Here is a 25,014-nt window from a genome sequence, read left to right as displayed (position 1 = left end):
GATTGCACTTCAGCTGCACAACAGTGAAAATGATCGAATTACCATTCTTAATTATATACTATAATTATTATAGTTCATAACATAATACGTCTAATATAAGCCTATTGTTTTATGCTTTTTTTCTTTTATCTAGACTGAGAAACATCAATGAGTGCTTAGCCTGGAGTCATTTTCCACTCGATATTAAATCTGTTACACAATTGTGTTATCAACAATGTGTGTGTTGGGGGATCTGAAACCCATGAGTTAGGAGCATATCAAATCCCAGTTTGGTTAGAACTTGGAAGGGTTTGCAACACTGGAATGGACAAGAGAAAGAAAGGTAGGAGATGTAATTTTGGTTATTCATGTGAAACTAAGAAATAGGTTTGCCTGTAGTTCTTGGAATGATGTCTGCATAATCCCTCAATCATCCAGGTAAGAGCCATAGTAAAAGAAAATTTAAATTCTGTCAACCTAGGTTGTTTTAGGAATTTTATTTTTTAGGTAAATTGTTCTTTTCTTAACTCAAAGGCAAAGTTTGTTGATTATTTGGCATACTTTTTTTTTTACTATCTGACTACTACTACTACAGACCATCATTAAGAGCATGTCTCCACTTAAACTGGATTTTGAAGATTTAGTCTTAATTCAGAAAATACTAAGTTTGTACATACTACATACAGAAATACAATAGCAAAACACATGTGTTTACTGGGACTCAAAATGTTGTATCCTGCTTGCCTTATTTTACCTTAACCTGATGCATATCCTCTTCACTCTAACATTTCTTCTTAGGCTCTGCTCTTGAACTGAGGTTGATGGTGGTCGGCAGCAGTGGTCCTTCCCAGTTTCAATTGACCAATGCCATATTAGGACGTGAAGAGTTCCCTAAGGAAATTTACAGCGTATGCTGCTCCACTAAGAAGAATGGGGAACTGGCTGGAAGGCGTGTAGCTGTGGTCAACGGGCCCAACATCTATGATAAAGACATAACCGCAGTTAAAAGGGAGAATGAGCTGAGAAGATCCAAATGCTTGTGCATACCTGGACCACATGCCTTTCTGGTTGCGTTTGATGTGGACAACATATCCCTCAATGACTTGAAAACCCCCAAATTACTCAAAAAGCGCTTTGGAAGGAACTGTGTGAAACACTGCATGGTTCTGCTTGCACATGATGGACCATTAGAGAGTGCTGTACTGGAGGAAAGGGTAAAAAAAACAAACTGGTACTTGAGAGAACTCGTGGAGAAATATGAGGGTCGTTTTCACATTTTTAACAAGAACTGGCGGGACCGTAGCCGCGATAGGGAACTACTGCAGAAAATTGAGTGGATGGTGGCCTCGTTGGGGAGTGCGTATTTCTCAAGCAGCAGTTTCCAAAAGGCAGAGGAGAGTGTGAAGAAAGAGGAAAAGAGGTTAAGAAAAAAGAGAACAGCCGAGATCGAGAGGACTTGGACTGAGATGGGGAAGGAGTACATTGCAGAAGACTTGTATTGCAAAAGAGATGCCTACACAGCCAGCGTCAGTGCAGAGATTAGAGCTAAAGCAGAAATGGACAATGGCTGGCTCAGGAAGTCCTTGGCTCGAGGGCTGGGGACTGGACTGGTTGTAGGGGCCATTATGGGTGCTCTGGTCGGGTCCATAGAGGGGCCGTGGGGTATGATGTTGTATGGGGTGATAGGCGGAGCAGTGGGGGGCTCGGCTGGTGGGACAGCTCAGGTAGCAATAAAACACATAGAGAACAGAGTGGCACCAACTGCAAGACTGAACTTCAATTCCATCTTCATCAATCGCTTCTTTGCTGCTCCTCGCAGCTGAACTTGATTACTATGTGTTGGGCTGAATAAATAGCACTATAACTTTATGAAATGGTAAATGGTCACATTTTATATTTTCTTTACATCAAGGAATCACTCACCCATTTGAATATACATACACCATCCCGTGGGTCAGATTGCTCTACCAACAGTGTTTATGTCCTGAGCTGGGTTCTAACTGCCAATCTTCAGATCAGAGGACGAGCACACTACCTACTGAGCTATTAGGGAAGACATAGGCCATTCTCCCTCAATTTATCAGACTAATATTGAGAAACGGCAATAAATGACTTATATAGCAATGCAAAAACCTGTTGGTCTCCCACAAAAATCCTAATCCTAATCCTAGTCCTAAATCCTACTACTATTATGATAAAACTTGTATTGCAATGTCTTAAGCAATAAATATCAATGGACCTACTTATCTATTTAGTGCTATACAACAAACAGCAAAGTATTATTACCTAACCAAAACTGAGGAAGATTGGCCTATGTCTTCATGCTAGAGGCAAGTTTTTTTATTAAGTCATTTGTATCCTTTTACCATACAGGTTGTATCTTAAACCCACAATTTACCACTCCTAGCTATGTTGTTTCTGAAGTATAGTATTAGTATCACATATTATACATGATTTTGCATTCATTTGAATAAAATTTAGCATGAAAATGTATATCCATTTGTAATAAAAGATATTTCCATGAACCATCAAAAAAATCACAGTTAACATTTGCCTTTTTATGGTAAACAGAAAAATCCTTCAATGAAAAACGCCAAAACAGGACATGGACTGTTTTGCACTGGTTTGGTTACCCCTTTTCTTCTAATTGTTTTAGGCCTTAACTATTTCCTGGAGTTTTGCTCCTGACTAGTTAACCTGTAGCTCAGATAACACAAAAAGAGGTGGAGCTTGATGTAAAAATGCCATTGTCAAAAGCACTGCCCTCTTTATGAGACACACACGCAAAGCTTAGTGCACCTGTTACCTGTTTACCAATACAGTTTGTGTTCTCTACAAGTTTGTAGAAAGAAGCCAAGCCGACCAGTTGGATTTGTGAAGGAGAATAACAGGGGTAAGAACAGTTTTCATGTCCATTATTTTATTGTAGGCCTATTTATAAGATTAAAAATGAAGTGTTGTTCCTACTAATGATTTTAAGATCACTTATGATTTCTCTACCTGTGCCAATAATAAATTGCATGTTTGTAAGTCAGTATACTTGTACTTAATGCTAGTATATCTCAAAACTCTTCACTATAGACACTTTATCTTCTACCAGTCTGACCACATATTTTCACCACATTCTTTTTCTACTGTTTGTAGTCGCGTCATTGTATTCTTATAGATCTTTGCTGAAGCTTGGGTTTTGTGCCTATAATAGAGACATTTTTATAGACCAATACAAGCCAGTTAAATCAAAGTTAGGTGTGTGTGGTATGTATTTGGGCTTTTGTGAAGTCTTATGTAATAACAGGTGGAATGTGAATCAAATAACATGATGTCTTGTTTGCATTGAGTGAATGCTGTTTGGCTGCTGTAAAAGCATCTTTGGTATTAGCCTCTGTGTACAGTACAGTACAATAAGCATTTAGGCTTTGAAAACAGCATGAATAGCTTTCTGTTTAATGTTTTCCATTTTATGTATACATATAGTATACTTACTTTGAACTGGTACAAAGGTGCCCTGGAACAATATGTTTTCTTCATAACTTGATGAATTGCAATTCAAATGGTCTGTTTAGTTTCAGACTTTTTGCTTGTTGTGTCATCATAAATATATAAGTAACAAATTTACTCAAAAATTGTATTCAATAAAAGTATTCAAATAAGGATTGCTTGGGCTATCATAGTCTCATATAAACCTGTGGGAAACACTTAGTCATAGGGTTAAAATATCTTATGCAAACACAAAGTTCCCTTTTGTTCATGTCACCTTATGCATTCTAACCAAAGTGCAACTGTGCCTTTCTGATTTGATAACACTCTTAATACTTTGCAGATAATGGCCTCCACCATCAGTCTCCTGTCTGAGAAGCACTTTTTGTGTACTTTGTGCCGAAAAATCTTCACCAATCCTGTGACTATACCGTGTGGGCACAGTTTCTGCTTGTCCTGCCTGAGTCACTTCTGGTCCAAACATATGTCCCGATACTGCCCCCACTGTAAGCGATTGTTCACAGAGCGCCCCGATCTCAGCATCAACCATGTTTTGGCCGATGTGTCGGAAAAATACAGTAAGGCCAGGCCTCCTAAAGAACCCGAGGAAGACACTGTGGTACATTGGCATTTTATGGGTTAATTTGGTAGTGACATAACTTTATAGGTGTCATAAATATGGTGTCATAATCTTACAGGTCTTTGACGTGGAGCAAATGGTTCAAGAGAGACTGCAGAAGATAGAAAGGCTGAAGAGCTGTCTGGTGCAACAAAAGGCGAGTAGTAATCTGAAAAATATAACCCCAGTTTTGCATTTAACATTTAATGTCTGGTTAATTTATGGGAGCATGTAGCTCTACAAGTTTAACAGGATTAGCAAAACAAACATAATACACATAGATACTTCTGGGATTGTAGTTTATTATCTGCAGGATTCTTTTTTTTAGACTTTGGTATGAGTTTGAACAAAGAGCTTAAAAGGAGTCCTTTCTGGTGGAGGGTTCGCCAACTGCGTGTCTCCTTGGAGATGTTATTCCTTTTTCTGGAATGTAACATAGTATGGCATTATAGGCATCTGGAGACATTTTTGCACACCTGAGATCAGTTTGACGCCATATTGTCTAACATTCCTGTCAAAGCAATCACATTTCTGTGCAGACAGGCAGGTGCCAGACTACTCCAACAGGAAAGTTACATAGTGGATCTTTAATCCAGGATTTCTAAGATTCATGTTTATGAAATAACTCAAGACATTTCACAACCCTTTTAAACCCCTCTGGTTACCTGGGGACCCTTAAGGGTTTAAACATCAATATTTTAGGCTGTGTTGGGGTTAGTCACATGAAATGTCCCATACTATCATGGATGGAGTCAAATTTTAAAATGGCACCATGATTTTTGATCTCACATGCTCAGTTCAAAGGCTAGAACAAGAGGCAAGGTAGAAAACTAGTATGGTCAATAATTTAAGATGAAAAATTTTAGAAATATTTGGTGCATTACAGTGTTTTGAATGTGGTAGATTTATGTAAAAAAGTTATGTTTGTCACCTCATGGGTCCCTATTTTTGAATGTACATACAATCTGCATAGATTAATATTTTTTTCTACTTTCAAAACTCAGATCTCTTCATCACCTCACATAAATAAATGTGCAAACCTCATATATACAATGCATTTTTTTCACAGTGTAAAGCCATATTGCCTTAGAGGTACATCCTGAGTAAACAATAAAAAGCAGAAAAATTACATATTTTCAAAACTAAAAGAAAGAAGTGGAAAACATCAACTCAGTTTATTAGAGCCTAATATATGCCAATAATTCATGGTGGAAAAATATTTGATGCACCACTGTACTTTGAATGGGAAATGTTTCTATGTGATAAAATTGCATTTTCCTTTCCATTATAAACGCATGTCATGACTAAACCATTATAACACAATGATTCCAATAGAAATTAGAACAAAACTGGTCTGAAGGTAAAGATGGACACTGTGACCCTGTAACTGTGGTAGCTGTGGGAACACTTAACTATAACTATTACAGCAGCCATTTTGGGTGAGAATATTAGTAGATGCTATAGTAAAGAGAAGGCTCTTGGGGCTGTTATGCAGCCGATAGATGATGAGGATCTTTGCAGCCAAGATGAGCAAGAGGATGAGAGCTCAACTTATGACCTGAAAATGACAGTGCAGGTGTACCGCAGACAAAGGGTCAAAGGTGAGAGGTCCATCAGGGTATGAAATTGACCCATGAGTCACTGAGAACCAGACAGATTACACTGTCACCAGCCACAAGTTTGTTAACTTTATACCCCTGACAGAGGAAAGTCCACCTTTGTAGAGAGAAAAAGGTGGAACAAACCTGAGATGCCATCAAACTCCTCCACATAAATCTGGGTGAACTTACTCTGGTTGAATCATAACACCTTAGCCCAGAAATTATAACAGATGGGTTTGGGTGTTTTGATGAGTGGGTAACTTCATAATGGCACAGTATCTTTTTTTCCAAGCATCTCTGAAAGGTTCTTCCTCTGTCTCTTCACTCTTTTCCTCCTCACTCTCCTTCCCTCCATCCCCCTCCTCTTCTCTCTCCATTTCTTTGTCCTTGTATTTGTCCTGCTGCTCCTCTTCGTCTTCTGATCATCACTCTTCTCTTCTTTGTCATCCTCTCTGTTCTCTTGCTTTTTGTCCTTTACTCTTCTATCTCCACTCTCCTCCTCCTCCTCAACTTCCAACTTATCAATTTCCTCATCTCACTCCTTCTCCACACTTCTGCTGGAATCTCATTTGGTTACTCCATAAATTAAGCTGTTCTCCTCCTGCTCATCTTGGCTGCAAAGATCCTCTTTTATCAGCTGTACAACTGCCTCAAGAGCCTTCTTACTATAGTCACTGGGCAGCTTTCAGTTTTTATTTACAAAAATAAAAAACAAATATCAGCTAACTGTGTGTGAGCCAATCAGAGGGAATATTGTTGTTTGAGATACACTCAATCGCTTGATGACTGTTCACATAGGTGCCACAGGGGGGCAGTCACAGGATCACAGGGTCTGTGCAGGACTCACAGACCATCTTTACCTTCAGACAACAACAACCAGACCAGTTTTGTCCTGATTTCTTTTGGAATCCACTGTATTATAATGCTTTTAATCATAACATGTGTTTATAAGTCAGTGGGGAACAATGCGTAAACCTCTCCCATTCAAAACACAGTAACGTACCACTTTTTCCCCACCATGACTTAGTGACATTTACTACATTCAAATAGATTTAGCTCAAGTTTTCCCCTTCACTCTTTTAAATCTGACAATATGTCATTGTTTCTACTTTTTATTGTTTACTTGAGGTGTACTTTTAAGGCAATATGGCCATATAATGTAAAAGATAAACACTGTATATATAAATGTATGGCCATTCAAAAATGGGAATCCTCGAGGTTCCCAAAGGTGATGACTACCAGAGGTTTTTTTTTAGTTTTTTTTTTTAGTTTTTTTTTGCATAAATCTCTCTCATTCAAAACACAGTCATGCACCAATTTTTTTCCACCATGAATTATTGATATATACTAAGGCCTAGGCAATAATGAATTTCCACTTCATATACACACACTCATATGTGTATGAAAGTATTAATCTATTATATTCTTTATCACTTGCAAAATTCAGAATTCATTCCTCAGAGAGGTTCGTGAGAGCCAGAAGACCTTCTCAGCCCTGGTCAGTGCTATGGAGAAGAGTCACAAAGCCGTGGTCACAGCCATTGAAAATCGGCAACGGGAGGAGGAGAAGAGAGTGGACAAACTCATAAAGGAACTAGAACAAGAGATTAAGGAGCTGACCAAAGATACTTCTGAAACTGAGCCAACTTCTGTTAATGAGGAGCCAAGCGATGAGTTAGAGCAAAGTTCAGTGGTAAGTCTTGCACTTATATGGAACCTTTCAAGTGTAACTTTTGTAGGCAATAACAACATCTCCATGGGGGTCAAAGAGAAAAGTTAATGCATATTTGTAAAAAATATTTTTGCAGACTGTACACCCCCCAGTGTGTCCACCAGAAATGAAGGATTGGTCCCGAGTGACTGTGGAACCTGATCCTTGTATTGGGGTAACCAGACGAGCTTTGTGGGAAATGGTGAAAAAAATAAAGGCAGAAGTCTCTAGGCTGTCTAAATCTGGTTAGTGCCAAATCACAATAACATCTACTGTAATAATAACCATTATTTACATTTTATTACATTTCTTCCCTGTTAATAGAACTAAAAAGAATTGAGAAATATACAGGTAAACTTATAAACGTATACATTATGCAAATTAGTTCAGCAATTATACTATATTCTAATTATATCTCATTTTGTAGTGGACATCTATCTCAGCGCCAAAACAGCACACCCAGCACTCTCTGTGTCTGAGGACAGGAAGCAGGTCAGGCACACAGATAAGCTTCAGGAGGTGTCAGAAAACCCAAAACGTTTCGACCGCGTACCAAACATACTGGCCAAGGAGAGCTTCAGCAGTGGGAGGTGCTACTGGGAGGTGGAGGTCGGTGAGAAGATTGAGTGGAACCTAGGAATTGTGAGACAATCCATAAACAGAAAGGGCAAGTTTACAGTCTGCCCTGCAAATGGCTTCTGGACTTTGGGCCTTAAAGCCAGTGGTCAGTATCTCGCATACACCTCTCCAGTCACCCATCTGGCTCTGGATCACAGGACCAAAAGGGTGGGGGTGTTCTTGGACTACTCGGAGGGTCGGGTGTCCTTCTACTGCGCTGAATCTGGAGCCCACATTTACACCTTTGATGACAAGTTTACAGACCGACTACATCCGTTTTTCAGTCCAGGACGCCTGCATGGGGGCAAAAATGCTGCTCCCCTGATCCTCTCCTCTAGTTTTTGCAGTATCTAATGTATAAGAAAAAAAAAATATGCAAAACTATATAAAACTGATGTGTTGAATCTTCACTATTTATTAACCTGAAAATTACAAGTGAAAAACTATGAACCACATAACTCAAGGCCAAGGGCACCAAAGAGCCACTGCCATGCAAAGGGCTACACTAGAAAACTTCAATGAAACCCATAAGCAGACTGACAAAGAAAGAAGTGGGAATAAGAAAAGAGAAGGCTCTCAGAATCAAACAAGTGAAACCAATTGGAGAAAAGAAGTAAATGTGTTGTGAGTTGGATGGATGTTGTTGGCTGGGACGGAGGTTGACGAGGAGCATGGTGGGGGGGCAATACCAAACAGCAGCCCATTGTACTGAAACACCAGGCACTGGGAGACACACTCGGACACATTCACGTATTCACACACTGGCACCGAGCGCATGCTTCTGCCCACCACTGCCACACAGACTCTCAGTGGCATTTGGCAGGACGGGCCCATCTCCAGTCCGGTCCTTGGTGTCCAAGCAGTGAGACTGTCCACTGCACAGTTCAGCTAAAGCCTGCTTTGCTTGACAAACTTCTTCTCTGGAGTAAAGTGAATTCTCAGGGCAATCTTTAAATCGGACGGAAAAGCAGGCAGGGACAAGATAAGAAGCTGAAACACCAGTCTCAGGACAACATCCACGAAGGAGAATCAAAGGAACTGATACAAGGTAACTATACATCTAAATATCTCATCAATACTAAACAAATATATGTATATCATGACATCAGTAAAAAAATGACAGCACTTTATTGTAAAAGAACTTAGAAATGCATAGAAGCGCAAATAAAGGAAATTCAGGAGTAGTAATAAGTACATTTAGAGCCAAAGAAAGTTGACAGTGGCAAATATTATACCTTCAGTCACCTGTTACCACAGTTATCTATTGAGGTTTTAGTTCAGCGATAAAAGGATAAAAAGGAGGATACTGAGAACGATGAGGACACTGGTCCTGCTTGCCCACTCCACAGGCCTTCATGAAAGCTGCTTGTGTTCAGTCTCCTCATGTTTTTCTGAGATAATCCACACGCCCACAGATGTGTGAAAGAAGGCTATTCTCTGCCTTTCACACTGGAATCCACTAAACATAGGCCTACAGCCTGATTTCAATCATTTATCATACAATACAGTATGTTCCTTTCATGTTCTTCAGATCTTAATTTTTTTTCTTTCTTTAAATTTCAGGATACCTGTCCTGGACAAATCCAAGCAAGAAGCACCACTGTCATCACTCAGAGCCTGTGATATCATCATCTTTACAAACTCACATTTTTTTGTGAGGCTAAAAAGACACATTTAAAACAAGACAAATCCAATTGGTTTTGACTAGAGCTTTGCCATGGCGACCACAGGCATGCAGCTGCTGGGCCTGGTCCTGTCCATCGTGGGCTGGGTGGGGGGGTTTGTCGTGTGTGTCATCCCTCTCTGGAGAGTCACTGCCTTCATCGGAAACAACATAGTGACGGCTCAGATTACCTGGGAAGGTCTCTGGATGAATTGTATAGTGCAGAGCACAGGGCAGATCCAGTGTAAAGTGTATGACAGTTTGTTAGCTCTGCCCAGTGACATGCAGGCGGCCCGAGGACTCACCGTCCTCTCCCTCCTGATGTGTACTCTGGCTCTGGCCATGGGGGTTCTAGGGGTTAAGTGCACTAAGTGCATTGGTATTAACAGTGTGAAAGCCCGTATCGCCCGTATTTCTGGTGCACTCTTTGCTATTGCAGGGTTCCTGTACCTTGTGCCTGTGTGCTGGACTGCTCACTCCATCATCAGGGATTTCTATGACCCACATGTGGCAGCTCCACACAAGCGCGAGCTCGGTCCTGGTCTGTACATTGGCTGGGGAGCATCATCCCTGCTCCTCATTGGGGGCTCTCTGCTTTATGCTGGATCCAGCCCCCCAGGTATCCCTGGCTCCCCCACCTTTAGCAGTGGAGACAGCAGTCCCCGTAGAACACCTGCCACACAGGTCAAAGGTTATGTCTGAGCTTTAAAAAAAAATAAATAAAATGCATTAATATGTGTCACATCTAAGTTTCCATTTCTGAATTTGCTCTCTGTTGTTATTTTATATTTTATGTTTTTGTTTTTTATAATTTTCTTTGAAAAGCTGCATTGTGCTGCATCAGAAAAAATAGATCTCTTTCCATTTTGCATACCTATGTCTGTCATGTAACACTGTACTTGTCATTGGAAAATAAAAATGACCATCCTTCTATCTGCTTTAAAACTTTTCATTCCTGAATTTATTCTTGTATGAGGTCTTAAGTCGACCAACTGAACAAAACAATACATCATTACTGTATAAAGCTTTTTGTAACATCTGTGGTGTTTCTAGAAATCAAGTTTAGATTTTTGTCTTCAGTTTATGTACTGTAACTCACCTGCTCTGGGATAATAACATTTACATCTGTATTTACCACAGTGTATTTTAAATGACACAACCCAAGCATAGGGCTACTTTGTGTGCACAGTAGTAAGCCTATATAATGATGATGACTGCTAAGGCCTATCCAACACAATAGCACTTTATTGTGTATTAGGCTACAGCAGCACTAACAATTGGCACCAGTATTTCTAGTGCCAGGTAGTGACTCATACATGACCTAAAGAGACCTAGGCTATATTGTTGACTTAGAAATACAGTACTTAGATAGAATATGGTACTAAATAAAGAGCCAATGAGACTTCTTTTCTAAATTGTAAACTAAAATAACACTCTAGAGTTGTCTAATAATATACTGTAGCACTTGCTCATGTGGTCTATGTCAGTACAACATACCAGTCTGACCTTTAGAAATGGCGTAGGCAACATGTTTGTGTGAGTGTTGTGTCTGGGCGAAGAATGGGCTTAAATCTGCCTCAGTCACTATAGACTGGGTTATTTGGCACTGAATGTGACAACTGAATAAAATGAATTAAGGAATTCTTCAATTTATGAAGTTCTGAGTCTAACCATAGACTGTATGTTCTTTGTAAAGGGGTTTTAATCATCGATTGCATGCTTTTTCACCTAATAATTATGTGTCACTGTATTGTTGTTTTAGTACAGAAACAGTTATTCTGGATTGCCAAGTAAAGTAAACTCAAGTTTTCTTTGACATGACCAAGTTACTGATTTGAGGCTGCCATACATTATTTAATAGTGTGGTTATATTACCTCTACATGACCAATCCAAATTACGATTCTTATCAACATTGTGAAACGCGTTGGGACTCTCACCTGGCGATCTGGCAACACTAGGCGGAAGTCCTCCAGCTAAGGCTAACTGAGGAGGTTAGCTGCTAACAGGCTAGCATCGTCGTTGGGAAATTTGTGGACATAACAACTCACATCGAGAGCAACTAACATAATCTTCTAACATGGGCAAAGGTGGAGGTACATTTGAACGGCTTCTGGGTAGGTTTTAAGCAACTGTTTTATATTTACATGTACATTTATCCACCGAACTGCGATGATGTTGTCGGCGTATTGTTTTGACAAGGGCTGTGGCTTTGAGGCCAGCTAAAATGCTAACTAAATTAAATACTGTTATGAATGGAATGTCGAGGTATAAAATCAGAAGTGACAATTTCTTTATTTTATATTTAAACGACTTTCCTAGAAACTGTTACAATGTAGTTGCCCGTCTTCATGTTTTGTTTGCTTTTGGCTAACGCCTCACGTTAAACATTGTGAGCCTGACTGTGGGTCATTACTGTAGATTTACATTTTAAAGTACAGCAATTCCTTCATATAGACTATTTAATTTAACTATATTGTCATCATGTTGTCACCTCAGCGCTGCATATGCTAACGTGGCAGACATTTCTGAGGCTGAAGAAGTAGCTAAGACTATTTATATTAACGACATAATTCGTATATGAATAAATAAAAACGCCAGTCATGTATTAAAGAAATCTACGAGTATGTTTGCTCCAACCATTCATTTCAGTAAGACTCCTGTCAGGTTTGGCATAATCACCGTAAAATATTGATGACACAGCTTTATTTATTACATGAAATCTGAAATCTATGTGTTATTAATATTTGCAGATAAAGCTACCAGTCAGCTGTTGCTAGAGACAGACTGGGAGTCCATTCTGCAGATCTGTGACCTTATCAGACAAGGAGACACACAGTAAGTACACTTACTTAGAAATGCAAATATACAAAGAAAAACTAAATATTTAATGTTAACTTAATATATCTTTTAAATATCCACTCAGAGCTAAATATGCTATTGGTGCAATAAAGAAGAAATTGAATGACAAAAATCCACACGTAGCTCTATATGCACTGGAGGTATGTAATAATGAGAAAATGTAGCGTTGGCAATTGTCTTAGTGAAACGGTCTTATCCAGTATGTTTTGTGTCATTTTAGGTCCTAGAGTCTGTTGTGAAAAACTGTGGCTCTACAGTTCATGATGAAGTGGCTTGTAAGCAAACTATGGAAGAACTCAAGGAACTTTTAAAGGTGATTTTACTTCAAATTCTACTAAAAAGAAAGCTTTTCAGCTTTTGTAAGCTTTTCAATTCTGAAGCTTCATCAGTTTTCCATATTATTTTTTACTTGATAATAGCACTACTGTCAGGATTTTTACTGCATTACACCATGACCCAGCATTATTTGGTTGGCTACTCGACGTATCATGTGACACTACAGTCTATGCTAGATTTTGCTTCCTGGTGATGTCATTACCTTGTGATCTGCTTGACTGTAGTGCGTTTTATGGGGCTTCCCTTTTATTTACATGTCAGTCTGCCAGTGCTTGAAGGGAAGACATCCAAGACTTTTGACATTTATTTTTTTATAGAAACAGACCGAACCAAATGTAAGGAACAAGATCCTGTACCTAATTCAGGCATGGGCTCAGGCTTTTCGTAATGAGCCCAAATACAAGGTGGTTCAAGATACTTATCAGATCATGAAAGTAGAAGGTAAGTTTTTTTGTTTTGTTTTTGTGAAATAAATAAAATATGTAACCTCAAACCCCAAGCTTATTTTCATTTCATACATATGTGCTAAAAGTAAATGTGTTTTTTTTTTTTTTCTAGGCCATGTTTTTCCTGAATTTAAGGAGAGTGATGCTATGTTTGCAGCTGAAAGAGTAAGATAAAATAACTTACAATAACACAATGCTCACTATCCTCATACTTGGTGTAGTCCAAAATAATGCTTGTATTATGGAATGTAGGCTCCGGACTGGGTAGATGCAGAGGAGTGTCACCGGTGCAGAGTTCAGTTTGGTGTTATGACAAGAAAGGTAGGCGGGACTTTCTTTAAACAAGGTCACTTTCTTCGCCTGCTACATACACAGTGAAACATGACTTTGGTCTGCAATTTCATGTTACATTTGCTTTCCAGCATCACTGCCGAGCCTGTGGACAGATTTTCTGTGGCAAGTGTTCCTCCAAGTACTCCACTATTCCAAAGTTTGGTATTGAGAAGGAAGTGCGTGTCTGTGAGCCCTGCTTTGAACTGCTCAACAAGTGAGTCTGGTGGAACATTGTGCTTCATTAAGTGTTCATTACTGTGTTATTTGGCTTCCCCATATTTGGAGAGCTATTGTGTCACGCTCTCTGCTGATTTATAAAGCTGTTTGTCCTCCCTGATCCCTTTTCCTCACCAGCCACCCCTCCCTCTCTCCTCTACTCAGGAAAACCGAGGGAAAAGCACCAGCTTCTAGCTCAGCCGATCTGCCTCCAGAGTATTTGACCAGCCCCCTGTCTCAGCAGTCACAGGTCTGTCATGTTGATATACTCTTGTCTATTATATTTGCTTCAATCTGTAATTCTGCACTTGCACACAGAAAGTAGAATCACTCATTTAACATACATTCAAAAATGTGCTAAACCAACACACAAGAACCTTTTTTTTTTTTTTAAGGCAAAGGGCATTGTTGACCATTCTTAACATACCCTTTTGTTTTCTTTCGTTTCTCAAAGCAGATGCCCCCCAAAAGGGATGAAGCGGCCCTGCAGGAAGAAGAGGAACTGCAGTTGGCTATTGCCTTGTCCCAAAGTGAGGCAGAGGAGAAAGAGCGCATGGTGGGTTTACAAGTTACTCCTTCAAATTCTGTTTTTGAGGACAGTACATATACTATATTAATGGCTGTTGTTTAATTAAAATAGAGACATAAGAACTCTTACTCAGTGTATCCCAAAACTGATCCTACTCCAGTGACTTCCTCTGCACCACCTGTCAGCACCCTATACACTGCTCCAATGGTAAGCCACAAATCTAATGCTGTATGGTTTGTTATAATCAAACATCAAACTACTTCCTTGTTTTTAACTATCCAATTGCTCCTCTTAGAACTCCTCTGCCCCCTCAGCAGAAGATGTTGACCCTGAGGTATGTTTTTTTCTTTTTAAACCATTAAAGATTGGGTATGTGGACACACTGTTACTGGTTTAATGAATACAAAATAAAAATTCTAAACTTAATCTGGGTTGCCACTAATGCCTTCATCTGCATGAGGACATAAATTTGAAGAACTCACAGAATTCATTCACTGAGCTTAAATTACTTGAGACACTAGCATGTTATTGATTATTAGTTACATTTGATTTAAACATGTTTACTTACTATCTGAAAAAACAGATGTCATGTTTATGAAATTTTAAATACAAATGTTACAAGCCCTACCTTTTTCAAATACTCATATCTTATTCTTTTGCTAGCTAATGTACTGTCTCTTTACTCTAGCTGGCTCGTTATCTAAATAGAACATACTGGGAAAAGAAACAAGAGGAATCCCGCAAGAGTCCTACGCCCTCAGCCCCTGCTCCTGTCTCAATAGCAGAGACCTTACCAGCGCCAATAAGTCAACCTGTTGAAAGTCACGTCCCGGTACAGCCTGTCAACATTGTCGAGGTATGCAAATGCTCATAATTGATTAATAATACAACATAAAATAAAATAAATTATTATATTGTCCCCTCTTATAGCAACAATACCAAAATGGTGAATCTGAAGAGAATCATGAGCAGTTTCTGAAGGCCTTGCAGAACGCTGTTACAACTTTCCTGAACCGCATGAAAAGTAACCACTTGAGAGGGCGCAGCATCACCAACGACAGTGCTGTGTTGTCACTTTTTCAATCAATCAACAACATGCACCCACAGCTCTTGGATATTCTTAACCAGCTGGATGAGAAAAGATGTCAGTGTTTGTGAAAGTCTTTGCAACGTATATTGAATGTTTATTTATTATAATAATGTTTGTAAGTAGAAATGTCTGTAAATCCCATGTGTAACAGTGTACTATGAGGGACTGCAGGACAAGCTGGCTCAAGTGAGAGATGCTCGAGCAGCTCTTAACGCCCTACGGGATGAACACAGGGAGAAGCTGCGACGTGCGGCTGAGGAAGCGGAAAGGCAGAGACAGATTCAGCTTGCTCAAAAACTAGAAATAATGAGGCAGAAGAAACAGGTAATACAATGTCAAATGATTTTCTTAATGGAAACATTATTACTGAAGCACACAATATTTACTTTACAGGAGTATCTGGAAATGCAAAGACAATTGGCCATCCAGCGCCTACAGGAGCAAGAGAAGGAGAGACAGATGCGTCTGGAGCAACAGAAGCACACCATCCAGATGAGGGCCCAGATGCCGGCTTTCTCTCTGTCCTATGGTCAGGTAAACTCTTTCCACAGACCACGCTGTTAAAGGTTTTTAACACATTTCATTGTCAAAATGTCTGCTGTAAATAGTTACACTGTTCAGCTGAAATATAGATATTAATGAAGAGTTATCAAATGAGTCATTGTACGTTGCTTTTTGCAGATGCAGTCTTTGCCTCCAAATGTAGCAGGAGGGGTGGTATATCAGCCTGGGGCTCCACCCAGTTATCCAGGCACCTTCAGCCCTGCTGGCTCAGTGGAGGGTTCTCCTATGCACAACATTTACATGAACCAAGCGGGGCAAACAGCACCCACACAGTATCAGGCTATGCCTGGTGCGGCACCAGGTGAGATGTTAATCTAAAATTCAGTTATGCTTTATTTATTTGTGGCCACACTGATTCTATTTTGTTTTTTCTTTTAGACCCCAACATGGTTAATGCATACATGTACCCAGCTGCAGGCACCAATGGACAGCCTGCCCCTCCTCCTGGTCAGGCCCCTCCCACAACCAGTCCACCATACTCCAACTACCAGCCCACACCTACGCAGGGCTACCAGGTTTGGATCTTTTCTTGCCGTAATTGGGTGATTGTCTGACTTGATTTCTGCACTTGTTTATAACCACAATTCTTATGTTCATAGAATGTAGCCTCTCAAGCCCAGAGTTTGCCTCCTATGCCCCAAACAGCCCCTAGTAATGGTATGGCTTACATGGGTTATCAGCCATACAACATGCAGGGCATGATCTCAGCGCTGCCAGGGCAGGACCCCAACATACCACCACAACAGCAGTACATGCCAGGCCAGCAGCCCATGTACCAGCAGGTTGGTCAATATACTACAGTTTTCATGTTGTAATAACCATGTGTTAGAAAATATAACGGTACACTAATGATGATTCTAACCATCCTTTCTTTGTTTTAGATTCCCCCTCCTGGTGGGCCTCAACAGCAACCACCCCCAGCTCAACAGCAGCCCCCGCAGGCCGTACCGGGTAGTGCAGAGGCTCAGCTCATTTCCTTTGACTGAAAATCTTGCGTGCCGCTGCTGCTCTCACACACTACACCATTCTCTCCTCCTTTAGCCCGTTTATTCTCTCTTTGGACTCTTGCTCCCCTCACAGACATCTCACCTGACACTGCGCTGTGATGTTGTGGCAATGTGAATTTTGTGATGATGTTGCGAAAACAGTTGCCCTCTTTCCCTTAGTTTAGCAGGGAATGTGAGAGTAAGGGTAATAATATGTAAATCCTTTCTTTCTTCTAACTTCCTGGCTCATCTTGTGTACATTTATGTAATATTTCCTAATTAAATGAATAACTATGCTCTAAAATAGGCAATGATATTAATTTAAGGTAATATCCTAATAATGGAGGTGTGAAAACATAACCAACCTTTTCATTCATATTTTTATAATTCAAAACTTGCATGTTAAATTGTATTTGTTTTTCTGAAATGAATTTGAATCGTTGTAGTGTCACTCCCATTTAAAGTTTAATTGTAGGCATCTGTTTGTACTGTTAAGATATTGTATGAATGTCTGCAAGGACAAAGCACAGTCAAAGGTCAAAATAAATAGTGCAAGCCTCATCAAATCAGATGGCCAGTTCTGTGATATTTTTATGCAATCAGGCAGACCTTAAACAAAAATATAGCTGAAGTGGCACTCATTGAAAATGTCAGTATAGAAATAGAATGATGTGAGATTTTGTAATTCCTCAAATTGTTTCGATCAATTGCCTGTTCTTTGCCCTGAATTAATAAATCTTGAGGCCATAATGAGCATAGGACCTTAATTGAATACAAGTTGCCTTCATTGTCACAAACAGGATGTTTCAGCTAACACAAAGCTGTGGTAGACACTTGTTGAAAGTGATGGTGGCATGAAGATTTGCCTGTAAATCGATGTGCCGCATGTAACTCATTTTCAGAAATCTTGCAGTTACCATTTGTGATCTTTGTCCCACACACTCATCTGTCTGACTTTAAAGTAATTTTAAAAATATATTTAATAAATTTGGTTCTTATTGTCACTATGCTTTATTTATTAATGGTATACAACAAAAGCCAGTTACACATATATTGGCTTCTCTAAAGTTTCCGGAAGATTAGACATTTATAGTGATCCTCCATCTCAATCTAAAGATAAAAACATGCTGTAATTACACATTTAAAGAAGTTTAAAAGTGGTAAGCATATGTACAGTACTTACTATTCTCTCCATTCGCAGTCCATTTCCATATGCTATCTGCCTTAGCACATCAATATCTGGAAGGCCCCACTCTGGATTCCTGTAAATTCAGGGACAGTCTAGAAGTATGAATCGGACTATAAACTAATAGGTAGAATTATGCTTACAGCTTTCTTATCTCTTCATCCAGATGTTCATTACAGCTTGGTGTAATTGTTCCGTTTATTGCATAGACCTGTTTGAAAGGTTGTAGAGGTTGTAGAGGTACTTGTTTTCTCTAACCCAAATGATTATTATACATACCCCATATATTATCAGAAGACCATTTTGTTTGAGGACCTGACCTGCTCCAGTGAAAACACCCTGGAAATGAAAGAGTTATTGGATTCTTAGTATACTTCACAATTAGTAATACTCTTTCTTGACTCTGCTTACAAAATGGCCTAAAGGAGTAAAAATGTGTTTTACCTGTGCTGTTTTGAAGGAGCTGTACTGCAGTAGGTTTATGGCGATAATAACATCACAAGAATTTGCAGAAAGGTTTCCCCATTTCTCCCAGGGATCACTGGCATCAAGGTGCACTGGTTGGAGCACAGTCTTTGCATTGGTGGCAGCAATGTATGCCTTAATACTTCAGACAAAAGGTCCAGTTTTAGGATTACATAAAAATGTTTCTGTCATAGAGTTGGAGTTTTTCCAGATACACACCTGTCTCGTGATTCTTCTTTGATATCTGAGGGTTGCCAGGTCACAAAGGGCATTTTCTGGGCGAAGCGTATGACATGCTGCCCTGTGCCAGATCCCAGTTCCAAGGCGAAAAGTTTCCTGTGAGATTGCTCCTCCAGCACATCCTCCAGTACTGCAGCCAAACTCTCCCAGTTCCTCTCTGCCTGAGGAGACACTAGCATGGTTCACTCCGGAGAAGACCACATGCAAAATAAATGCAGGTGAACACTGAACACTGGTAGATGATTGGAGCAGATGGTAAGAGATTACTTTGTTAAGAGGATTCTCCTCAGCTCCTTCCTACTTTTTGTTACACCAGGTTATAGTTTAATAAACGAAAAGGCACATAAATGTTTTGGTTCCAGTACCACCTAACTCTAACAGCTGTATGAGAGCAATGACCACCTCATTCATTTTGGACATTTTTTCTGGACCCCCCCCACCCACACACACACACACACACACACACACACAGGGAACGGTATAGAAACAAAAATAGTATTTATGACAATACTATTTACTACTTAGTAGATAATCAATTCAAATTTCTCAAAGGTTTGTGTGTGCGAGCCACCGTATGTAACAGTTCACGCAATGCATCTTGGGTAGGTCAGTAGTCGAGGGGACGCCATGTGCTTTTGAAGCAGAAGGAACTTGGTCCAAGAAAACTTATCTGCTTGTCAGTGGATAATCACGCCTGAAAGTACCATATTTTTAAAACCATGTACTGTTCCACGCGATGCCTGCGGACTGCGCTGCGCGCCGCTGCAAGCACGTACAGGTACGTAACAGCACGCGCCGCACAGTCTGAAATCACGTAAGTACAGGATCTAACAGAGCTGTTTGACACACGTCAAGGGCAGAAAACCGGTGATGCATTCTGCTATTTTTAATCTTTATCAGTCGGGTTATAAACAACTCTTGTAATAAACGTGCTCTCTAATGTCATTTGTGTCATAAAAATATACCCTCCATAGCTGTAGATGAGCTAGTTAGCATTTCAAACCCCAACATGGAGTCCAGGGCATTGTACTCATTATACTTCACTCATCCGTGTTAAATAACCTCTAAAATCGCTCTGCAAGCTGTCTTTTCTCTACCAGCGTCTATGCATTTTACATTATATTTGCTCTAACATGGGTATGCCTAAACTGCACATCAAGGTCATAGCTCTGTTTTGAGCCAAAAGACTAAAGGAGGAACATCCCATCCTCTGATCTGTAGGAACTAAGGACCCGTGGGTCCCATCAATGGAGGACACTACGGTGACCCCCCCATAGTCTATAACAGTGGTTCTTAACCTTGTTGGAGGTACTGAACCCCACCAGTTTCTTATGCACATTCACCGAACCCTTCTTTATTGAAAAATAAAAACAATTTTTTTTTTTTTTTTCAAATTCAATGTTTTACTGGTGCACAAAATGAACCTATTAACATCACTGTGTTCAAAGAATAAAACCAATACAATGCATGAACTCACAACAAATTACATACATACATTTTAACAAAGACGTGACCTTTTTTAATACTACCACACTGAAATTATTATAATTTTTAACCTTATGTATTACAATAATTAACTTATTGTATTTATGCTATTTATTATTTTTAACATTTTAACACACACCCATCACCTAATTTCCATCAGGCTAAAATAATAATGCATATTTACTGCAAATCAGTGCAACTTCTGCTGGTGCCTTTGGGAGACCAGTTCAGAAATGCATGGCTTCACCTTGGCCACTCTCATGTAATTTTCACAGCAAAGTCTGTTCCTTTTCTTCATTTTTATGTCGTTTTATGTTTTTATGCCATTTGAACGGCTCATTTAAGTCGGGCAGGTACTTCGATAGGCACCTCAAAGGGTGCATTTGTTGAATTGGGACACGGCCAGAATCTGGAGACACTCGCAGTTCGCGAATCGTATGAGTCGGGTGTGTGTATTGACCTCCGCCGAACCCCTGAGACTGACTCACCGAACCCCTAGGGTTCGATCGAACCCAGGTTAAGAACCACTGGTCTATAAACTAGCTGAGCAGTACATTGGTAAAACAAATTATGCTTGTAGCGTTATATACAAGTAACCATTTTAAATCTGATTGGTGTGTTTTTATTTAGGAGGCAATGAATGACATTTATACACCAACATATTGTATTATTCAAATATAGATCACTTGCGCCACCGTAGTCTTGGTGACAGCTAATGGGATAATTAACTGCATGAAAGCAATCTGTGTTTTGACATGACAGTTGTAATACAAGACCTAGGGATTGTCTAAATGTAGTGACGAATGTCTAAGACTCCTGTGTTGTAAACTTGCGGCTTTTTTTGTCCCCCAGACAAGAAAACCAGTGGCAGGCCCCAGCCCTGTTGGCATGCAGACTATTGAGGACAGGTTCATCGAACCATGTGGAGGCCATAGCCACACCTCCTCTTGACGGAGCACCCAAACAATACTCTCCTAAAATTCAGCAACTTGTCAATGACATAGCCAGTCTCACTTTGTTAGAAGTTTCAGACCTTAATGAACTTCTCAAGGTATGGAACCATCTTGAGTGCAATAAAAGTAGAGTAATGAGTAATGAATGAGTTTATCATTTAGTTTTTATCTGATCTGTATAGAAAACACTGAATATCCAAGATGTTGGAATGATGCCAATGGGTGCTGTAGCTGGAACAGTAGTACCGGCAGCTCAGGTAAGAACTGAATCAACAGAATACAGAAGTGCTTAGTGGGGACACACAAGTTTCTCTTAATTACTTAATTTAAGTATGCTTGTCATGTTCTTTTTGCATGTTCAATAGGCTGCAGAAGAAGATGAGGCACCAGCCAAAAAAGAGAAAACTCACTTCACAGTAAAACTGACAGAGCTAAAAGCAGCTGAAAAAGTGAAGCTTATAAAAGAAGTCAAGAACTGTATTCAAGGGTTAAATCTAGTACAGGTATGTATCGATACAATTTTGAGTCTATGCATCACATTAAAAGCCACATTACAATTATTTAGCAAGCACTTACATTGTCTGATTCTAATTTGATTTTGACCTTCCTAATATCTTATTTAGGCTAAAAAACTAGTGGAGTCCCTCCCTCAGGAAATCCGAGCCAATATATCCAAAGAGGAGGCAGAGAAACTGAAAGCTGCCCTGGAGGCAGCAGGGGGCACTGTAGTGCTGGAGTAGAACAGTTCCAAACTCCACCCTTCTGCACTTCATGCTCTGTTCTACATTCTGATTTAACAAAGAAGAGTGAATAATCAAAAAGGATACTGAAATGCCTGGGACATTTTCACTGAAGTCACCGTGGGACAACACTGCCTGGACTGAACTTTTGATGAAGATTTGCTCTAAAGACTGCCCTTCTGTTTGCTTTATTTGTTCGTACATGTGTATGATGGTGCTGTAGCTTCTAGCCTACAGAAAATTGGCAAGTGCTAACCCAGTCAGTTCAAGTGATTATGCAAGTGTATAAAGCCGAATGATAATTTGTCCTGGGTGAACCTATTTACAAAACCTTCAAAGAAAAACGGTAGATTTTGTTGAAAGTCAGAAAGTTATTGTATTGCTCAAGATACTGTCATTAAAGTTGAACTATCCATATTATAATATATTTGTACATTGGTTATATATACCTAGCTTATCTTGGCATATCTGCATAATCCTTTATTAATGATGTCATTCAGCTTGATGCATCAAACCAAATTGTGCAATGTGCAATCTGACCATTGTAATTGGCTTGTCGATTTGTCAAACTAACGCTAGGTGGCGCATGCGCTCTATGCTTGCAAAAGGATACCAGACAGACAAATAATCCGTCAGTTTCAAATGTGAGTCTTTGTGGGTAAAGCTCAGAGATTTTTCTTAAATATATCATCAAAAAATCACTGCTCACGAATGATCTAGAAGAGGGCAAACAATGCAGTGTCCAACTGATGATTGTGGCCAATATAATGCAAAATTGCTTTTATTCAATAACCTTTGTTTGACTTACTTATTGGTACAATTGATTAAATGGCAGATTTCTGTTTCTTAAACTCTCAAATATGATCATCCAAATGTACACAATTTAATGGCATGGAGTTCTTTTCTATGTACCTAACACCCAATAGTTTCTACACATTACCAATATCACAGAAATACACCAATCTGTACACCGGTAAGATTGTATTGAACAATAACATGAGATAAGATCCAAACTTTGTATATTGTCCTGTGACGAGAATTTTCTATTGCATTTACACAAACTACTAGACATACAAATATGTTGGTGATATCGCTACAACTGAGGTCTTTCAAGTCAACGTTTGGTACATTTTTGAAGGAGTTAAAATCTGCCAAAATGAACAGCAATGGGGTGTTCCGCATTCAATCAGTGGAGGGAGCATTTATACTGTGCCTCTCCCATGTCATTATTTGCCCGAACCAAGATTGTACCAGGATCATTAAAGCAAAAGGTTACTCATGCTGAGAAATGATTGGCTTTACATTTGTCATTTGTGGTATGCTGACAGTGATGAGAACATCCCAATTTGAATGGGATACGAAATTAACGCTATCCATGACAGATATGTGCACATCCATCCTCCTTGTTAATGCATTTCTTGCATTTCTTCTTGTCTTGTCTTAACTACAACAAAAGTTTTTTTTTGTTTTTTTTTAACTATGCACTCACTATTGCTTACATAGTTTAACTCTAAAGCATTTGGGCCTGTATTTTCAATCACCACATACATGATGATTAAAGTAGACTCATCTCTTTCAATAAGACCATGTCTTGGAGGTCAGGGGCAGCAGTGGCACTGAGAATGTCCAGTGGGTTTCTGTTACTCATAACAGTTATGTGTTATTTGTGCTGGTTGAACTGTATTGAATGCAGCTTGACGTGTCATAACTTGCAGATGTCGCTTTATAGGTTTGATCCCTTTTCAAAGAAATAAGACACTTTGCAAAGGGGGTGGCAATTGTATTATACTTTGTTAGCTTTTTTGTGTTTTGTTTTTTTCGGTACTAGGATTTCTGCAGTTGCTTTTGCTGCCTATCTCACATATATGTCTATATTCTGATGAGAAATATGGCACTGTAGGAACTAGTTCAGTGTGGAGGTTTTTACCATAAACTATACTGTTTCATAAAATATAAGATGGCTGTGTGCCACATTCTCACCAGTCACAGTAGGCTATTGCCTGAATAGATAATGGAAATCACAAAGCAATGGAGATTTTCAATGCAAGCAATGTTTTCTTTCAATAATTTTGTATTTGTTTGGTGACTCACATTGCATTGCTCAGGAAGCATGAAATTAATTTGTTGAGGCACAAATGCATATTTTATTGGACCATAGCTGTATGCCTCAGTAGCCAAAGGATTTCCTGGGTATACTACAAAGTAGTGTAATGCTTTGAAAAGAGCTGTAGTCTACTGAAACATACTTAAATGCACAAAATCCAAAGTGGAAAATAATGTTGCATTTAATAATTATCAAAGTCAAGGGTTTTTCTTCTCTGTGAGGCTCAATGTGGTGTTTTACCATCTATTTCTTCATCCAAACATTTACTACCAGTCTGATTCAGCTTATGCTCAAGATTTAAGTACATAATTTTCACCCATAGCTGTCTCATCCCTCAGTCATCCAGCTATGATTCATAGTAAAAGAAAAAACATAAAATCTATCAACTGGACAAAACGATGTAGGAGTGAAGGTATTTTGCTGCTCATCCAAGCCGTGTCTTCAGTTCTGGTCAGATTACTGGTGGACACTGCCTTATACCCATAACCTTTTTCTAACTGGGTCTGTGAGTCCTCATGAGTGTGTCTTTGGCTTTCTGTGGCTATATTTTACATCGATCCAGGTATTACTTTAGTTTTAAGTTGCTGGCCATCCATCATAGTCAGCATTAGAGCGCACTTTTTTCACATCATTTTGAATAAAATTACATTTCTCTCAACTCAGATTAACAGAGTTTGGTGTTTCTGTCATTGATTCTGCAGAAATCCGATATGTTTTTCAGTGCCCTAGGATATTTTTCCTTTTTGTCCCCCCTATTTCCCAGTCATAGTAAATGAACATGTCCCTGACTAATCCACCTGTCAATCACGGCCA

General features: G+C 39.4%; 7 protein-coding genes across 10 annotated transcripts in view; 6 read left to right on the top strand and 1 right to left on the bottom strand.

Moving 5' to 3' along the window:
• tubb4bl (tubulin, beta 4B class IVb-like) overlaps positions 1-25,014 on the top strand; it is a 175,424-nt gene that overhangs the window by 58,482 nt on the left and 91,928 nt on the right. The window lies entirely within an intron of this gene.
• LOC117375374 (GTPase IMAP family member 1) lies at positions 304-1,901 on the top strand. Its single transcript, XM_033971673.2, has 2 exons — positions 304-322; positions 778-1,901. The coding sequence occupies exons 1-2, from the start codon at positions 304-306 to the stop codon at positions 1,800-1,802; spliced, it is 1,044 nt and encodes a 347-aa protein (XP_033827564.1). The 3' UTR covers positions 1,803-1,901.
• btr02 (bloodthirsty-related gene family, member 2) lies at positions 2,727-8,363 on the top strand. The gene is made up of 7 exons (XM_033971169.2): positions 2,727-2,872; positions 3,800-4,075; positions 4,155-4,232; positions 7,124-7,369; positions 7,485-7,632; positions 7,712-7,738; positions 7,815-8,363. The coding sequence occupies exons 2-7, from the start codon at positions 3,803-3,805 to the stop codon at positions 8,357-8,359; spliced, it is 1,317 nt and encodes a 438-aa protein (XP_033827060.1). The 5' UTR covers positions 2,727-2,872; positions 3,800-3,802; the 3' UTR covers positions 8,360-8,363.
• Positions 9,723-10,370, top strand: cldnk (claudin k). The gene has a single exon (XM_033971168.2). The coding sequence runs from the start codon at positions 9,723-9,725 to the stop codon at positions 10,368-10,370; it is 648 nt and encodes a 215-aa protein (XP_033827059.1).
• hgs (hepatocyte growth factor-regulated tyrosine kinase substrate) lies at positions 11,596-17,618 on the top strand. Of its 4 annotated transcripts, none has more exons than XM_033970670.2 (20): positions 11,596-11,783; positions 12,420-12,504; positions 12,593-12,668; positions 12,749-12,841; positions 13,182-13,305; positions 13,423-13,475; positions 13,563-13,631; positions 13,733-13,857; positions 14,025-14,109; positions 14,314-14,415; positions 14,500-14,595; positions 14,684-14,722; positions 15,077-15,244; positions 15,319-15,532; positions 15,630-15,802; positions 15,872-16,012; positions 16,160-16,343; positions 16,421-16,557; positions 16,642-16,824; positions 16,924-17,618. In XM_033970670.2, exons 1-20 carry the CDS (start codon positions 11,747-11,749, stop codon positions 17,026-17,028), a joined length of 2,289 nt encoding a protein of 762 aa, XP_033826561.1. In that variant the 5' UTR covers positions 11,596-11,746; the 3' UTR covers positions 17,029-17,618. The 4 variants fall into 4 exon arrangements, with proteins under 4 accessions (XP_033826561.1, XP_033826557.1, XP_033826558.1 ...); XM_033970666.2 differs by having other exon boundaries at positions 13,998-14,109; XM_033970667.2 differs by having other exon boundaries at positions 11,612-11,783; positions 13,998-14,109; positions 14,317-14,415.
• On the bottom strand, positions 18,091-19,205 carry zgc:103625 (methyltransferase-like 26 B). The gene is made up of 6 exons (XM_033971672.2): positions 18,899-19,205; positions 18,659-18,821; positions 18,494-18,553; positions 18,358-18,425; positions 18,212-18,290; positions 18,091-18,138 (listed from the first exon to the last, which is right to left on the bottom strand). The coding sequence occupies exons 1-6, from the start codon at positions 19,096-19,098 to the stop codon at positions 18,091-18,093; spliced, it is 618 nt and encodes a 205-aa protein (XP_033827563.1). The 5' UTR covers positions 19,099-19,205.
• mrpl12 (mitochondrial ribosomal protein L12) lies at positions 19,516-24,864 on the top strand. The gene is made up of 5 exons (XM_033970988.2): positions 19,516-19,697; positions 21,257-21,455; positions 21,540-21,614; positions 21,723-21,860; positions 21,981-24,864. The coding sequence occupies exons 1-5, from the start codon at positions 19,639-19,641 to the stop codon at positions 22,095-22,097; spliced, it is 588 nt and encodes a 195-aa protein (XP_033826879.1). The 5' UTR covers positions 19,516-19,638; the 3' UTR covers positions 22,098-24,864.

This window comes from Periophthalmus magnuspinnatus, chromosome 8 (genome assembly GCF_009829125.3).
Source record: "Periophthalmus magnuspinnatus isolate fPerMag1 chromosome 8, fPerMag1.2.pri, whole genome shotgun sequence".
Taxonomy (NCBI): Eukaryota; Metazoa; Chordata; class Actinopteri; order Gobiiformes; family Gobiidae; genus Periophthalmus; species Periophthalmus magnuspinnatus.
The sequence above is the reverse complement of the archived record's forward strand: the minus strand, read 5'-3'. Positions and strand labels throughout refer to the sequence as shown.

Bases quoted from the DNA above. Each gene is read 5' to 3' on its own strand.
- btr02 (XM_033971169.2), top strand. From the start codon at position 3,803: ATGGCCTCCACCATCAGTCTCCTGTCTGAGAAGCACTTTTTGTGTACT. The intron at 7,370-7,484 runs GTAAGTCTTGCA...ATATTTTTGCAG, and splicing joins AGTTAGAGCAAAGTTCAGTG to ACTGTACACCCCCCAGTGTG. The intron at 7,633-7,711 runs GTTAGTGCCAAA...CCCTGTTAATAG, and splicing joins CTCTAGGCTGTCTAAATCTG to AACTAAAAAGAATTGAGAAA.
- cldnk (XM_033971168.2), top strand. From the start codon at position 9,723: ATGGCGACCACAGGCATGCAGCTGCTGGGCCTGGTCCTGTCCATCGTG.
- hgs (XM_033970666.2), top strand. From the start codon at position 11,747: ATGGGCAAAGGTGGAGGTACATTTGAACGGCTTCTGG. The intron at 13,476-13,562 runs GTAAGATAAAAT...TATGGAATGTAG, and splicing joins CTATGTTTGCAGCTGAAAGA to GCTCCGGACTGGGTAGATGC. The intron at 16,344-16,420 runs GTGAGATGTTAA...TTTTTCTTTTAG, and splicing joins TATGCCTGGTGCGGCACCAG to ACCCCAACATGGTTAATGCA.
- zgc:103625 (XM_033971672.2), bottom strand. From the start codon at position 19,098: ATGCTAGTGTCTCCTCAGGCAGAGAGGAACTGGGAGAGTTTGGCTGCA. The intron at 18,822-18,898 runs GTGTGTATCTGG...TTTTGTCTGAAG, and splicing joins AAAGAAGAATCACGAGACAG to TATTAAGGCATACATTGCTG. The intron at 18,554-18,658 runs GTAAAACACATT...TTTCATTTCCAG, and splicing joins GCTCCTTCAAAACAGCACAG to GGTGTTTTCACTGGAGCAGG.
- mrpl12 (XM_033970988.2), top strand. From the start codon at position 19,639: ATGTACTGTTCCACGCGATGCCTGCGGACTGCGCTGCGCGCCGCTGCA. The intron at 21,456-21,539 runs GTATGGAACCAT...TGATCTGTATAG, and splicing joins ACCTTAATGAACTTCTCAAG to AAAACACTGAATATCCAAGA. The intron at 21,861-21,980 runs GTATGTATCGAT...TATCTTATTTAG, and splicing joins AAGGGTTAAATCTAGTACAG to GCTAAAAAACTAGTGGAGTC.